The sequence below is a fragment of the Fusarium oxysporum genome, chromosome XII (genome assembly GCF_013085055.1).
Source record: "Fusarium oxysporum Fo47 chromosome XII, complete sequence".
NCBI classification, from domain to species: Eukaryota; Fungi; Ascomycota; class Sordariomycetes; order Hypocreales; family Nectriaceae; genus Fusarium; species Fusarium oxysporum.
Genome location: NC_072851.1, coordinates 1,767,918 through 1,781,907, shown reverse-complemented (window position 1 = coordinate 1,781,907; position 13,990 = coordinate 1,767,918). Strand labels below are relative to the sequence as shown.

General features: G+C 48.2%; 6 protein-coding genes across 6 annotated transcripts; 5 read left to right on the top strand and 1 right to left on the bottom strand.

Annotated features, from left to right (window-relative positions):
- Nucleotides 1-122: 122 nt before the first annotated feature.
- Nucleotides 123-1,097, top strand: FOBCDRAFT_193734 (D-isomer specific 2-hydroxyacid dehydrogenase; the record flags this gene model as incomplete). The annotated part of the gene is made up of 1 exon (XM_059608757.1): nt 123-1,097. One exon carries the CDS (start codon nt 123-125, stop codon nt 1,095-1,097), a length of 975 nt encoding a protein of 324 aa, XP_059468214.1.
- A 222-nt stretch (nt 1,098-1,319) lies between these two features.
- FOBCDRAFT_172218 (fungal-specific transcription factor domain-containing protein) lies at nt 1,320-3,542 on the top strand. Its single transcript, XM_031193982.3, has 2 exons — nt 1,320-2,789; nt 2,838-3,542. Exons 1-2 carry the CDS (start codon nt 1,432-1,434, stop codon nt 3,391-3,393), a joined length of 1,914 nt encoding a protein of 637 aa, XP_031030603.3. The 5' UTR covers nt 1,320-1,431; the 3' UTR covers nt 3,394-3,542.
- A 1,758-nt stretch (nt 3,543-5,300) lies between these two features.
- FOBCDRAFT_193726 (uncharacterized protein) lies at nt 5,301-7,010 on the top strand. The gene is made up of 3 exons (XM_031193981.3): nt 5,301-5,990; nt 6,041-6,528; nt 6,582-7,010. The coding sequence occupies exons 1-3, from the start codon at nt 5,742-5,744 to the stop codon at nt 6,889-6,891; spliced, it is 1,047 nt and encodes a 348-aa protein (XP_031030602.1). The 5' UTR covers nt 5,301-5,741; the 3' UTR covers nt 6,892-7,010.
- A 1,548-nt stretch (nt 7,011-8,558) lies between these two features.
- On the top strand, nt 8,559-11,510 carry FOBCDRAFT_254702 (fungal-specific transcription factor domain-containing protein; the record flags this gene model as incomplete). The annotated part of the gene is made up of 5 exons (XM_059611140.1): nt 8,559-8,707; nt 8,939-10,061; nt 10,114-10,383; nt 10,440-10,578; nt 10,628-11,510. The coding sequence occupies 5 exons, from the start codon at nt 8,559-8,561 to the stop codon at nt 11,461-11,463; spliced, it is 2,517 nt and encodes an 838-aa protein (XP_059466439.1). The 3' UTR covers nt 11,464-11,510.
- A 505-nt stretch (nt 11,511-12,015) lies between these two features.
- FOBCDRAFT_266132 (glutathione S-transferase) lies at nt 12,016-12,839 on the top strand (the record flags this gene model as incomplete). The annotated part of the gene is made up of 4 exons (XM_031193979.2): nt 12,016-12,138; nt 12,189-12,430; nt 12,500-12,617; nt 12,672-12,839. 4 exons carry the CDS (start codon nt 12,016-12,018, stop codon nt 12,837-12,839), a joined length of 651 nt encoding a protein of 216 aa, XP_031030600.2.
- A 467-nt stretch (nt 12,840-13,306) lies between these two features.
- FOBCDRAFT_209587 (stress responsive A/B barrel domain-containing protein) lies at nt 13,307-13,781 on the bottom strand (the record flags this gene model as incomplete). Its single annotated transcript, XM_031193978.2, has 3 exons — nt 13,307-13,459; nt 13,553-13,663; nt 13,716-13,781. 3 exons carry the CDS (start codon nt 13,779-13,781, stop codon nt 13,307-13,309), a joined length of 330 nt encoding a protein of 109 aa, XP_031030599.2.
- Nucleotides 13,782-13,990: the final 209 nt, after the last annotated feature.

Sequence of the window (13,990 nt, the reverse complement as noted above, 5' to 3'; positions counted from 1 at the left end):
AGTTGCATGGAGAACACAGCCAAAGGTTTGATTGCTCTGTTTATAAATCGAATACAAATACCACAGAATTCAAGGTGCTATAATTGTCACATTAAATACTTTACTATCTTTCGCTTGTTATCATGGCTGACTCCAAACCAAGGGTCTACGTCTTGGACCCCTACCATCCAGACGCCATCGCGGCCCTGCAACAATCATCCGACATCAATGTCGTCCTCCCAACAGACCCAAACAAGAATAAATATGTTGAAAATGCCACTGCAGTCATGCTCCGCAGCGAGACTCGCCTAGGCGCAAATGAACTCGCCAAATGCAAGAAGCTGAAATACATCGTCAAGCAAGGCGTTGGCGTCGACAACATCGATCTCAAAGCAGCAGCTGCAGCGGGTATCAAAGTGTACAATACCCCGGGTCTGAATGGAGAAGCAGTTGCTGAGCTCACACTTGCATTGGCTTTGACGCTGTCACGACGTGTTGCTGAGATTGACCGTCGGACGAGAAATGGGGAGGCGATTGTGAGGAGTCAGACGCTGGGAAAGAGCTTGTTCAAGAAGAACTTGGGAGTTGTTGGAATGGGGAATGTTGGGTTCGCTGTTGCTAAGAAGTGGGTTGGAGCTATGGAGGGCAATATCGTCGCTTATGATCCCTTCTCTGATGGAAAGCAGTGGCTTAGCACTTTTGGAGAAAGCAGATTTCGCCAGGTCTCAACACTTCATGATCTTCTGCACGCATCAGATGTCATAACTCTTCATCTTCCTCTCACCCAGGACACTGAGAACATCATCTCAACCGCAGAGTTCAACGCCATGAAAGATGGTGCAATTCTGCTCAACTGCGCCCGAGGTGGAATCGTTGACGAGGATGCACTGTTAACTGCACTGAAAAGCGGAAAGCTATTTGGTGCTGGTCTTGATGCCATGGTGGTTGAGCCTCCGACTGCTGAGGCATACCCTGAGTTGCTGGCGTTGCCGAACGTTGTCTTGACGCCGCATGTTGGAGCTTCGACAGTTGAGAATCAGAGTCAGAGTGGTATGGCGGTTGCGGAGATTGCGATGGCGCTCTTAAGAGGGGAGGAGAAAGGGAATAGAGTAGCTTAGATGCATTAGACATTGGTTCGTCCTCAGTAGATCATATGGAATAGGGTGTTATGAGTACGTTTCTTCACACTGATGTTGATCTCATATAATTCGAGATCCTCCAATAAGGTGACGTGCATCTCAGGATGATGCTGCGGAGTGGAGACCGCTAGCCCAAAGTAGATACAAGCTTTTCCGGGATCGGCCACTCCAACACTCACTTCATCTCGACCTGTCATCAATCTCACTTCAATGGCCAGGCCACGATGAGCCAATTTCATCCAGATCCCATAAGTTCTAAGCGAAAAGTACATTGTATCTCACAAGACTCATATGCTGGCAAACAAACAACATAATGCCCAAGACAAGGCGCGAGCGAAGAGAATCTCCGCCCCGCCCAAAGAAAACAGCCCGATTGACATGCAAAAACTGTCGTGCCCGCAAAGTCCGCTGCGATGGAGGCCAGCCCATTTGCGGTATCTGTATAGCATACAATGAGACTTGCCAATATGATCGACCACCGCCTATGACGCAGATTCGTGCTATGGCGGACAAGATCGCTCAGCTTGAACAGACGATCAAAGACCTTCAGAACAAAGATGGAACCAGCACTGCGCCTTTACAAGCTAGCGCGGCAGTTCTAGCAGAGAGCACGAGACTTTCAACGCTTGCAGACCCTCTTCCGACCATTGAGGTTGCGGACGGTCCTCTAGATACCGCTCGTTCTTACTACGACACCACTTCAGCAGTTCACGATCCCGGAGATACGCCATCGCAAGCAGCCACGGGTCAAGTCACCGTGGCACACAGCCCTGAAACTCGCCAGCCACTACCTATGGAGACGCCAGAGCTGAGGTTCTGGGAGGATCAAGCCGTCGAGAGCGCAGCAGTTTATCTCAGCATTCCTCAGGATGTTATCCGACGTCTTTTCGCAACGCATTGGACGTGGGTTCACGCGAACTTTATGTTTGTCCCGCGGGCTTTGTTTCTCCGTGACGCCGCAGTCGGTGGGAAATTCTTCTCTCCGTTTCTGTTGAGCGTGTTGTGTTTGCATTCGACGCGTTTTAGGGAACGCCATTTGACGGAGCAATTACTCGCCAGAGCGAAACTCTTGTTCAGCCATGACATACATAATGAAGGGTCTATACCGCTTGTTCAAGCACTGCTGCAGTTTAGTGCTCGCGAAATTGGTAGAGGCTCTGTGTCGCAGGCTTGGCTGTACGGAGGAATGGCATTTCGAGTTGCCATTGATATCGGTCTTTTCTCGCTATCACCTGCAAGGTCTGGGGATATCATATGGACGCAACTCGGTCGGCATCTGGCATGGTCTTGCTTCTTCTGGGATAAAACACTGAGTCTGTATCTCGGGAGAACGCCGTCATTGCCTGAACCACCGAAAAGGGACCCTGCTTTGCCCGATGATCCAGAAACCGAGTTATGGCCGCCTTATCCCATCCCCGACGATGAAGCACTCCAGAGCTATCAACCGAGACCGTCGCATTTGTTACTGTGTTTTGCATATACTTGCAAGATGAGCGTCATCATCAATGATATTCTTTTCAGTATTTATGGAAGTAAAAGAACGAAAGATGTCTTGGATTTTGTACAGAATACGAGAGAAAGGCTGCACTCCTGGCGTTCAAGTTTACCACCGGCTTTGCATGTGGACTATCAAGCTCAGACATGCCCGCCTACACATTTTGTAGCCCAGCAGTAAGTGCAAATTGCCCTGACACTATCACCGATCTAACATATGTTCAGAATGCTATACCATACCACCATAATTCTACTCCATAGGCCGTTCCTAAATAACCCAGCTTGCTGGAAAGCATGCCAGGAAGCCTCTCAATGCGTAGAACACCTTCTCCAGCTTCTCGACAACACCTTTGGCTTCCAGCGGTTCACATATATCATGGCTTACTGCACCTACACCGCAGCTACAGTCGTCGTGCAAGACATGAAAAACGGCAGGCCTGATACTGCCGAGCGATTCAAGATGTTTATTAGAGCTTTGAACGCCATTACAGTCAGCTGTCCTGGCATACAGCGTAGCATCAATATTCTGACAAAGGGACTGGGTACGGCTGTCGAGCAAGATCAAGAGATACAGCCAGCCGTTCCTGAACAAGCCCCGCAAATACCGGCTTTCCCCTATACCGACTTTGGATATATCTTTGCTGAAGGAGTGGATGAGACTAGTCATAACACGATTACGAGCTCAAATCCGTTCTTCAGCCTTGATTCTTTTCCTCAGTTGTGGTTTGATGAGTTCTCAGACAGTGTGTTCGATGAAGTGCAGGCTAGGAATTCGCTGTAGATTCTTTGTTTATATTTTGCAGTACAATATTCCAGATAAGGTTTTGGGAATCAAGAGCCAACACCGATATGAGAACGCGCTAACTGATCAAGAGTTCGGCCAAAATCTATTAGACTCTGCAGAAAAATCAAGACATTCATATACAATAAAATATTCAGCTCACCTTTGTCAGACTTCCCCTTCTCTCTAAGAATCTTAGGTTGCTATCTGATGTGATGAAGTACTCATTTGATATAGTGATAATTGATTACCCTGAAGCTTTTGATGGATCTAGAAATTTATTAAAAGGAGGGGAGAAACCCACAGCAGTGTATACGCCCCTAGATGCCTTTCTGTACTAAGTCGCGAGCTTCGGCCATCTTTTCTGGAGTTTCTTTTCTCCCACTACTGATTTAGTTGAAAATCACGGATGGTTCCGTATTCGTGGACCCTCTTCCTTTCTGGAGAGACCAACAAGCTCAACCCGGCTTCTGGCCCGTGCATAATCGCGAAGTTTTCGTCTCTCAAGTCATAAGCTAAAGCAGGGCTGTTACGTCGAATGCGCCATGATATGAGGTTCGACTTGTGTTCATCTGGAAATGGATGGAGGATAGATTCAGGGCTCATGCTACTCCTTCGGGCGCTGAGTGCTAACACGAAGACAGGAAATTTAAGCATAGGGATTGGGTTCACGAGAAGCTTAAAATCTTAACATGAAAGCTCATCGTGAAGATTTAATCTCAACGATACTTTGTCAATCTATTCAAGATGAAAAATGGGGTATTTTAGAACGATGCCCTGGAAACTCTACGCCTGCCAATACGACATAACGTAAAATTGCTTTCATCCCCTATTCTTTCCGTCATTTTACATAAATATTAGCTACAGAGACGAGTCCAGACGGATCTTGACTAATGATGTTTTTAGCCTCATTCTTCACGTACAATATTGACTCAGTAGCGTCGGCCCGCTGCGCTCGAGTCATAGGTAGTGTGGGATAGTGGGATGTCCAGAATCGCTAGCATCAATCAACGTTCAGCTACCCTATCAACCTTCATTTCTTCAAGTCACTCGGCAGTTACAGTGACATGTGAGAATGTCTGTGGCGTCGGTGCTGTATTCCCAACATCCGCGAAGCTCCGATTTGTGGCTTGCGTCTTTTCGCCTATCACGCGGGCAACTCATAAACGAAAAAGCCACGGGAGGGGGAAAGAAGGTTATCATCAGGCATTCTTCCCCGGGTCTCGAATTGATTCTACCCCAGGAACAGAAGAATGCAACGGTTACAACGGTGTGCTAGAGCAGATGAAATGCTGCGACGGAGATGGTGTGAGGAGGGAAGTGATATTTAATGCGAATTAAAGTTAAGGGATTCTTTATCTCTGATACGTGCTGATGCATGAGCAAGACGCCTTGTCCTTGAGCGGATGGCAACTCGGCTGCGCACCCACATTCCGTGGGCACTGATCACATCGGGAGACGGATCACTCGGTTAACTAGTCCCCCTCAGTCATTCTAGATCTTTGCCTCTGGCGTTTTGTCTCCTATCACCAGCCCTGCTAATTGAACACATGGCATGATGCAATCAGGGATTATGTGCATTAGCCCAGCCAGAAAATATCTTCCGAATGAACAGTCAGGAGAGACGATCAACAGAGTTTGTCCAGCTCATTCCAAAGAAACAGGGGTTCACATCCTGATACGAAATACCGTAAAGGAGGGCTGAAAATAAACCGCCCTAACGATTTACCCCGGCTTCTCAACCTTACCCCTTACCGGCAAGGAAAGCGAAAAATGCCTGGACCAGATGCCGAAGTCAAAACTTTAAATGCGTGCACATCTTTCCCCCTCATTTCTCCCCGTGTGAACCACGAGTCAAGACCTTACAAAACAGGATTAGTTCTGCGCTGCTTGTTTGACCAAGCTCGTTAGTTCGAAACCGATGTACCCAACCGTTGACGCCTCCCCATGGGTTTGGCTGCCACTTGCGGAGAACCCATCACTCACTTGTCAGGATAGCCTGAGTACTGGTGTCGTCTCGCAGACCAACGAGCCAATCTCTTACCGCGGACCGCACTGTATCCGACGCCATGGAATCAAGGGTATCCCTCTCTAATTTACAATGGTCAAAAACTAATCGACCTCTTGCCTTTATCGAAGGGGGTTATCGGGAACTTTATGATATGACAGCGGTGCAGCTGAGATCCAACTAACTGGAAGGGAGGGTGATCATCGAGGCCAAGATCTTCATTTAACGCCATCAATGTCACATTGCTTTTTTCTTCTCTTTTTCCTTCTATTTTCTCCGACTTTCATTACTCGTTTTTCTTACCATCCATACCACCCTTTCGACGTTACTTTGATCGACAATGGCGGATGCAGCGGTGCCGGTGTTTTTTGAGCTCAGCTGGTCTATTTTGATGACCATCTGCATGGGAAATGTCCTGCTGGGATGTCTCGTCTGCGGTATCACCAACTGGACGCTCCTCGCCGCTGTGCCCATGTTGTCGTCAGCGGCGGGAGCTGTCGCCAATGGATTGTGCTACTATGTGTATTACCAGAAGCATCCTGCTATGATGCTTGCGATCGCTTCGGTGTTTGCTGATATTTTCTGGCTGGTATGATTGATGCGTTACTCAATTGGAGGTGCCGAACTGACGGTCACTAGCTGCAAGAAGCCGGTCTTCTTTTCTACAGTTACATCATCCTGAAACGAGTCCTTCGAGGAACGCGATGGAGGGTCTTCATGTCGCTTTTCTGGTCAGGCATCGCCGGCATTTGTGTCGTTCGCGTCGTCATCATCACCTTCCGAGTCCGATCAATCCTCGCCGGCAATGAGGATCTCTTGGCTACCATTAACCATATCCACATCGCCTACTTCGGTCTCATCGCGTCGCTCGAATGTCTCAGCGCATACTTCCTCATCGTCCTTTTCACATCGGCCAAGACTTCATCTGCCGAGATTGCGCGCAATGGTGGTCTTTTCCAATACTTGGCTCGAAGCACAGAAATGAGAGTCGCTCTTCTGGCTCTGCAGGGCACACTTCGCGCAGTGACGCATTCATTCAAGACGGCTGGTCAGACAGCGGAGAACATTGCTACCCAGCTGGACCGATTCTTCTACGCCGTCTTCTGTCTGTACTCCATGGTGTTATAGTAAGTCCTCCTGCATTTATCTATTTTGTTAGCCATTGACCTAACTTCTGCAGCATCGATCTTCTCTCTTCCAAACTCAAGTTCAACGGTACCCAGGATTACCCCTCCTCTCGCGATCGCTATGTCCATCAGAGCAGCCAACCTGGTCGCTTCACCTCAACCCAGAAGGATGACTTTGCCCAAAATAGAACAGAGCATGTCGTCGGTGTTGATGGCGGCACACGCACTCACAAGACACGAAATGATTCTACAGATCATATCATTGAGGGCGGTTCCTCACAAGGCGATGGGTCAATTAACCTGGAGGACATGGACCTCAAGGGTAATGTTATCAAGAAGACAGTCGAGTTCAGAGTTGTGTAGACTATTTCTCATTTTCGTTGGGCGTGTTGAAGATACCAGATGTAATGTTTAGTTCATTTTCAATCTCATTTTGTAGTAGTTAGATAGCGTATCTCAAGATTAATGATTGTTGATGATAAGAAGGGTTTACCCCACAAAGTGATCGGCTCGGTTCGTGAGATCGGTTGATATCTTCCGAGCCGAATGATAACTGACATGACAGTTCAGAGTCAGAAACACGATGATCCGGCAGAATGGTGCAAGACCCCTTATTCGTATCCACTGATCAGCACGCCCGTCTCGTGGCATCTTAGGGTCAAGCCATTTCCCTATTCGGGTTTTGGCAGAAGCTGAAATGCCAGAGATTGTAGAGATCGTCAGCACTGCAGATCTAGAGAGCCTCGCCTGAGCTGTGATTTTGAAGGGTAATGGCCCAGCTGAGAGTATGCTGTGACTGGACCTGGCGCATTGGAAGACAGCAACGGCGGTCCATGGATTATTACGTATATAGTCTAAGCTATTCGTCGATACTTAGCATTTTTACTTATGGCCCTAAGAGACTGCAATTATCTGACAAAAGCCTTAATATCAGACTTTTGAACTATACTTTCCTCGAACTCGTCTGCAAAGATCCCCCTCCTCCTGTCTTGACATGCCACTGGCCATCAGGGCAGGCAACCACTACCGTACTTCTTGACAGCCTAACCCGCCCCCATTTGATGCACTAGTTCCTTCCTCGCATTGTCCCCTCAATCATGATGTTTGCTTCCAAGGGAGGTCTTTCATATGCCCCAGGAGTTCCGGGTGTCGCTTTTTTCTTCTGTACGATGCCTTCATAATATGAGGCTCTATGCATCTCGATTTGAGCTCAACTGTCGTTGCCAAGATTGCTATCTACCCTTCATCCGTTCGGCGTTCTTAGACATACTATCAGGGCTGGCGGTGATGGTGTCATTAAATAAGGGTTCTTTTAGAGATTCTGTGTCATCCGTACCGCCAAAGTTATTAATTCCAAATGAGTTCCTAAGTTGATCAAATTTGAACCATGAAAAAAGGAACAAAAACTGCTTTTGCTACTACACCTTCCCAAAAACGGTGCGTCCAGCGTCAAAGCATTGATATCAACATTTAGTTTAAGCAATATTTATCAAGTATATCGGGAACAGCTTCTAGTGATGTGATATTAATATTGTTACCGTCGTTGCCCCGAAAAGGGCTTAAAGCGGCTTTGAGATAGTAGATTCATACCGTGCAAGCATTGTTATTTGCTTTCCAGGGTAACTTTGGATGTTACGGATTGTGCTTATACCCCATGCCGCTTAGTAATAGTTGTCCGAACCAAACCTCCGAGCCAGCTTCGAAGCCACTCATTAAACTAGACCAATTCGAGAAATCGTCTTGGGGCGACCTCATAAAGCAGGCCATCGGAAGACTTCCGATTTCCGAATTACTCATCTGGAGTCGAATGCGCTAAATTCCGGGGTAACAAGTGGATCCTGCAGGTGATCTGATATGGTAGTATGGGGTAAAGAGATCATCGAATAGAGTCCAGCCCTTTTTTCCCCAAACTTCGACGTCTTCGACACGACGATTTTTCATGCTTCACATCTGAGCGCCTTTTTCTTTATCGCCGTACAAGTAGACATTGAACAACGCCATATCATTACAGCTTGAGAGGCAGCATAATCATGAGCCCGCCTAGCACTCAGCCAGAATTCTCATGCGAGACGTGCAATCTCCCATTTCAGCGCAAGGAGCATTACCAGAGACACCTACGCACTCATACAAAAGAGAAGCCGTTCACATGCTCCGAATGTGGACAAAGCTTTGGTCGCGTGTAAGTAAGCCCTGCCGACTTGGTTGCGACCTACCTACCTATGCCGCCTGGGAGCTGCATCAATGCTGACCGCTGTAGCGACTCTCTTGCTCGTCATCATACAACCCTACATCTGAGTACGGACCGTCAAGACAGCCGTGATCGTCCAAATGATCGCCGTCGAGTATCGCAAGCTTGCAAGCCGTGCAGCACATCAAAGGTTAGATGCGATGGCGAGCACCCATGTCAAAGATGTCGGCAACAAGACAATGATTGCTACTACGAGCCTCATGCGAAGCGAAAAATGTCAGAGGCTAGTTCTGACAGGCCAATCAGCAAGCGGAACCGAGAAAAAGCCCCGGTCAATGTTGAGGCCATGGAAAGCATCAATGTCAATGTGAATAGCAGGAACTCGCCGCTCTCACCGCCCGCGACCGTTCAGGATAACGGCTCTAACAAGACCAGCTATGCTGAAAACTACATGTCGCCGGCTCATGATCCATTCATCGAGATATCCAAGCCCGACAACCTCAATGCCAATATTCAAGCAATCGATCCCCAGCTTGATGCACAGCATAGCTCATCTATCGGATATCAAAGCCATCAGCACGGCCCCAGTGACATCCTCTTTGATACTGACGACATATTGGCAAAATTTAACTCTGCAAATACAATTCCGGCACCATTACCCTCTATGTTATTCGGTGATGCCTTCGAAACTAACGGATGGCTCAACTACGGCGCCGATCAATCATTTGCGCCCCTCTTTCTCCAGAACGATGCATCTCTCGACGCCATCAACGAACTCTGGTTCGACCACGCAGGGTTCAGAGCACCTCAGCAACCTATCGTCTCACAGCTTACACCAGCCTCTTCGATGGTCGATCAATCAGCCGTGGCAGAGTTATACAGCCGCAGCCACTCCCCAGCTATTGATAGGGATGCGGTTGAGCCTAGAGAATATGTTGCCGTCTCAATCGAGTTAGACGCTCAGCTCAACTTCCCTGACCTATCACACCTGACGGCCGAAGACGTTGATCATGAGAATTTGGCACATGTAGATGATATCCCCGAGGAAGTGTCCAAGAATGTAGCCGAGGCAGCAGCAGAGATACAGAACGGCGGTAACTTCCCGCATTTTAGGAATCTGGCTATACCGCCAACGCCAGTGCTAAATGCTTGGGTCCAGCTGTACTTTGAGTACTTCCACCCAGTTATGCCTATTCTGCACAAGTCGACCTTCTCCTCGTCTAAACGGCATTGGCTTCTTATCTTTACAGTGGCCGCAATCGGTGCGCACTTTTCAAGCATCAAAGATGCCCAGGCATGCTCGAGGGCAATGCATGAGACTATTCGACGACAATGTTCAACCATGGTAAGTTCTAGATGACGCAGAATGAAGGACCCGGGGCTCATTGAAAAAACAGTGTGAACGTCAAAACTCCAACGGAAGAGAGCTTTGGATGTCGCAGACTATTCTCCTGAACCACATTGGCCTGCTCTATGGCGGTGAGCGGAGGTCTCTCGAAATTGGCGAATTCCTGCAAGCATTGCCCGTAACACTCGGAAGACGAAAAAGGCTTTTTACAAACATGTTTCCCGTAGACAAGTTTGCTCAGCTGCAGTTACCGCATGCTCAGAAATGGCAAATCTGGCTGTTAGACGAAGAGCGGCGACGGGCAGGCTTTGCTATCTGGGTGAGTCTAATGAACGAGATATCTCGCTAGTCCATACTGAGTCTTGAACTATCTAGCTCTTGGATTCTGCATTCAGCGCGCACTTTGACCTGACGAGTCTTATGAGGCTGTCCGAACTGCAGATATCCCTGCCTCAGCCGGATGATCGTTGGGGTGCATCAACGGCCCAGTGCTGGGCCAACTTTCCTGCAGTTGGTAAGCTGAAACCTATCATAATCTTTCTCCGAGTTACTGACATAAGGAGAAAACTCTGGCTCTGGTGGACTTCCGACGATGGAGCGTGTCATCTCCGAAGATAGCTGGCGATTCGTATGGTCCAAAACCAACACCTTAGGCAAGCAGGTTATGCTGCAGCATCTCACCAACGTCATCAAGGATAAAAGTGCAGACCAGCCTGGCACCCCGGGCTTCTCATACCACGACAAATTACTAGCCTCGAACATCTTGACTGATTTTCTGAATCTGATCGAGACCGACCAGATGGAGCAATCAATTGATGAAGCCAAGGCATCGACAACACACAAGATCATGGCGCTGACGGCTTTGATGACACACAATACTCCGGTCCAGAGCCTCCTTCCAACGATTATTCGATGTATATACGGCAAGCTCGACAATAAAGACTGGGCGGCGATCAGCGATCGCTGGAGAGGAGCGTCCGGGCAAGGAAGGCTTGGATGCTTCTACGCATCGCGCATCCTCCACGTAGTACGGTCAAGCCGGTCATCGCACTTTGGTACACCAGTCTCGCTTCTCCAGGCTGTGTTGGTTCTGTGGCTTTACTCAGCGCTTGCTGAACGTTACCGTGATGGGTTTTTGTTCTCGCGCACGGCTCCAGCTGTGGTGCTTGGCCCGAAGCCCCTGGACCAGATGGAGACTAACTCTTGGATCGAGATGGGGTGGAGCCGAGTCAAGTTACCGGGAATCGGCAATCTGCTTTGTGCAGAGGGAAGAACTAAGCTGTTGGACGATGCGGTGGTGCTTATGAGATCGCTAAAGGGTTGGGGGATTAGTAATGCATATGCTCAGATCTTGCTGCGACTGCGAGCGAGTGAGACGGCTAGTATGGCCCATGGATGATTTCAGTGTGGCCTGAAAAGCTCACAAGCTACAAGTCTTATTGTGAGCATTTACGGAGGGGCTTATATGTATTCTACATGGCTACAGCAAATTCTACTCATCTGTAGCTTAGAAAACCTATTATGCGAGTTGATCATCATTCTAATAACGCAATGTAGCTTGCAACGGGCCATTGGACAGTGTCAGGGCCGTCGCGGCTGTTTCACGGGTGTCCATACTGCTGCCCGCTCTGGTGATCCATTATCTGCATCACTATCAAGTGAGCTGTCCTTGCAGTCACTAGAGAGAACAAGAATGTTCATTTAAAAGACAAGTTGTCCGTTGAACAGCTGTCTCATGACATGCCTGTCTTCCCGGCTCCGTCGGCTCCACAATCGATTGAACTCGTTCCATTTCCGTAATTCCGACGGACTTGATGGGATCTACCTTGACATTTAATAGCTCATCGACCTATTAAACCTTAATATTTGCTTAAATGAATTGATCGCTGACCCGATCGTGACTCTCATTCGCAAACATACCTCTTGCACCGCTTGACCAATCTTGACCAATATGGCGCCTACCGTTCTTGGAATTGTTGCATCGACTCGCACTCAAAGAGTCCTACTCACATTGGAAGAACTAGGCATTGAGTATGACTTCAAAGTCGTAGATCTCTCAAAGGGACAACACCACGTGAGTCAGAGCACGAGCAGCATTGAGGCTAGCAGCTTACACATACACAGGATCCTGAATATGTCAGAGATCATCATCCCTTCGCCAAGGTTCCAGTGTTCCAAGACGATGGAGTCGAGATTTTCGAGTCTAGAGCCATTGCTCGATACCTCGCCGTGAAGCACAAGTCGCATCTTGCTCCGCCTAGCGATGGTCCGGAAGCTTTGGCAGTATTCGAGCAAGCTGCTAGTGTGGAATATGCCTATTTTGAGCCGGCTGTCTCTGCTCTAGGATTCGAGCTAATTTTTAAGAAGTAAGATAGTCGAAGCATATTCGAAGTCTTCTGAACGGGGAACATTCTGATTGACCTATGGCTAAATAGGCTGTTCAAACTCGGAGACACCGATCAGGCGATAGTTGACCAACAAAAGACCGTGCTCAACACGACGCTGAATTACTATGAAAAGACACTCGAGGCTCAAGAGTATCTGACCGGAAAGGTTCGTGATTTGCAAAGCACGCGTAACACCCGTCAATTATTGACCCATTGATAGGACTACAGCCTCGTTGACCTCTTTCATGTCCCCTGGTTAGGATTTATTAGGAACCGATTGCAACTTGGAGAGTTGATCGACTCTAGGAAGAACGTGGCGGCATGGGCTGAGCGCATAAGCCAGCGTGACGCATCAAAGGCGGTTTCGGCCAAGGCAGCCCAGCATTAGTTCACTTTAGAAGGTTTTCATATGAGCATACAATAGACAAGACAAGTTACAGTGTGCAGAGATTTGAGATGATCATGCCGATGCGGTCGTGAAGATAAAAGCCTGAAGGCATTAGGTTAAAGAGCAGGCCTATAGTCTGCCCTACGTTAAATATGTAGCTGATTGCTGCCAATAAGGTTAAACCTTAGGCGGCTAACACATATGATAGGGTGCCCTGCGTCAAGAAAGTCTGCTTATGGCATGAGACTATAGAGTGCAATATAATGCTAGTCTTTTGAAGTTCTTTATTACTGCCAGCCTCCTAAAATAATCATACGAAACAATGGATCGTGGTATGTAAAAGAAATGGATTCAAGGCTGGATCACTATCGCTCTCAAATCTAATTTCTATTCACCCTCGCTTGCCTGCAAATGATACGCTAGCAGGGCCACCACACCAGAGCCTCAGAGTCCAACGCAACCCTTGCTCAATCATTCCTCGGCAGGTCAATAATCTGAACCTTCTCTACCAAAGGGCCCAGCTCTGCCACGACAGTGAGGTGGACTGGGTCTTTGAGGGCGTAGTAGTCCCTGTCTTCAGGGCTATCGAATTGGATGACGAATGCATGAGTGATACCTTGCTATTGTTACCATCAGCGACCTTGATCGCGGTTGGACATGGTCAGCAGAAGAGGGGAGACACCGCCGATCGAGAGTAATATGAACTGTCTCACCTGTAGGCCTTCTGGCGCGCTATCAGCGCCACCTTGGATGGATTGAATGTAAGGCTGTTTGGATTCAGGGTGCAAGCACTTTTCCCTCATCTCTTGGATCTTGGCGGACACCTAAAGATAAGGTCAACAGTTGTCCTGAAAGACGCGGGAATTGAAAAGTGACCTTCTCGATGGCATCGCTGCCGGTGTCCGGCTTGAACTGAAACTGGACGACACGGTTGATACCCATTTTACAGGTGGCGATGTATAGCACGAAGGTACTTGTGAAAGGGATTGTGTGGGTGCCTTGGTACAATGATTGCCAAGTAGATTGGAGGTCAGTTCTGTTGTGAACTATTGAATTTAAGTAGCGCGTGAATGATGCTCGGAAAGATGGTTGAATTTCCGATTTCCCCTTTCCCCGCAAGTTGTTGTCGCTTTCAACGTGGAGCCGACAGA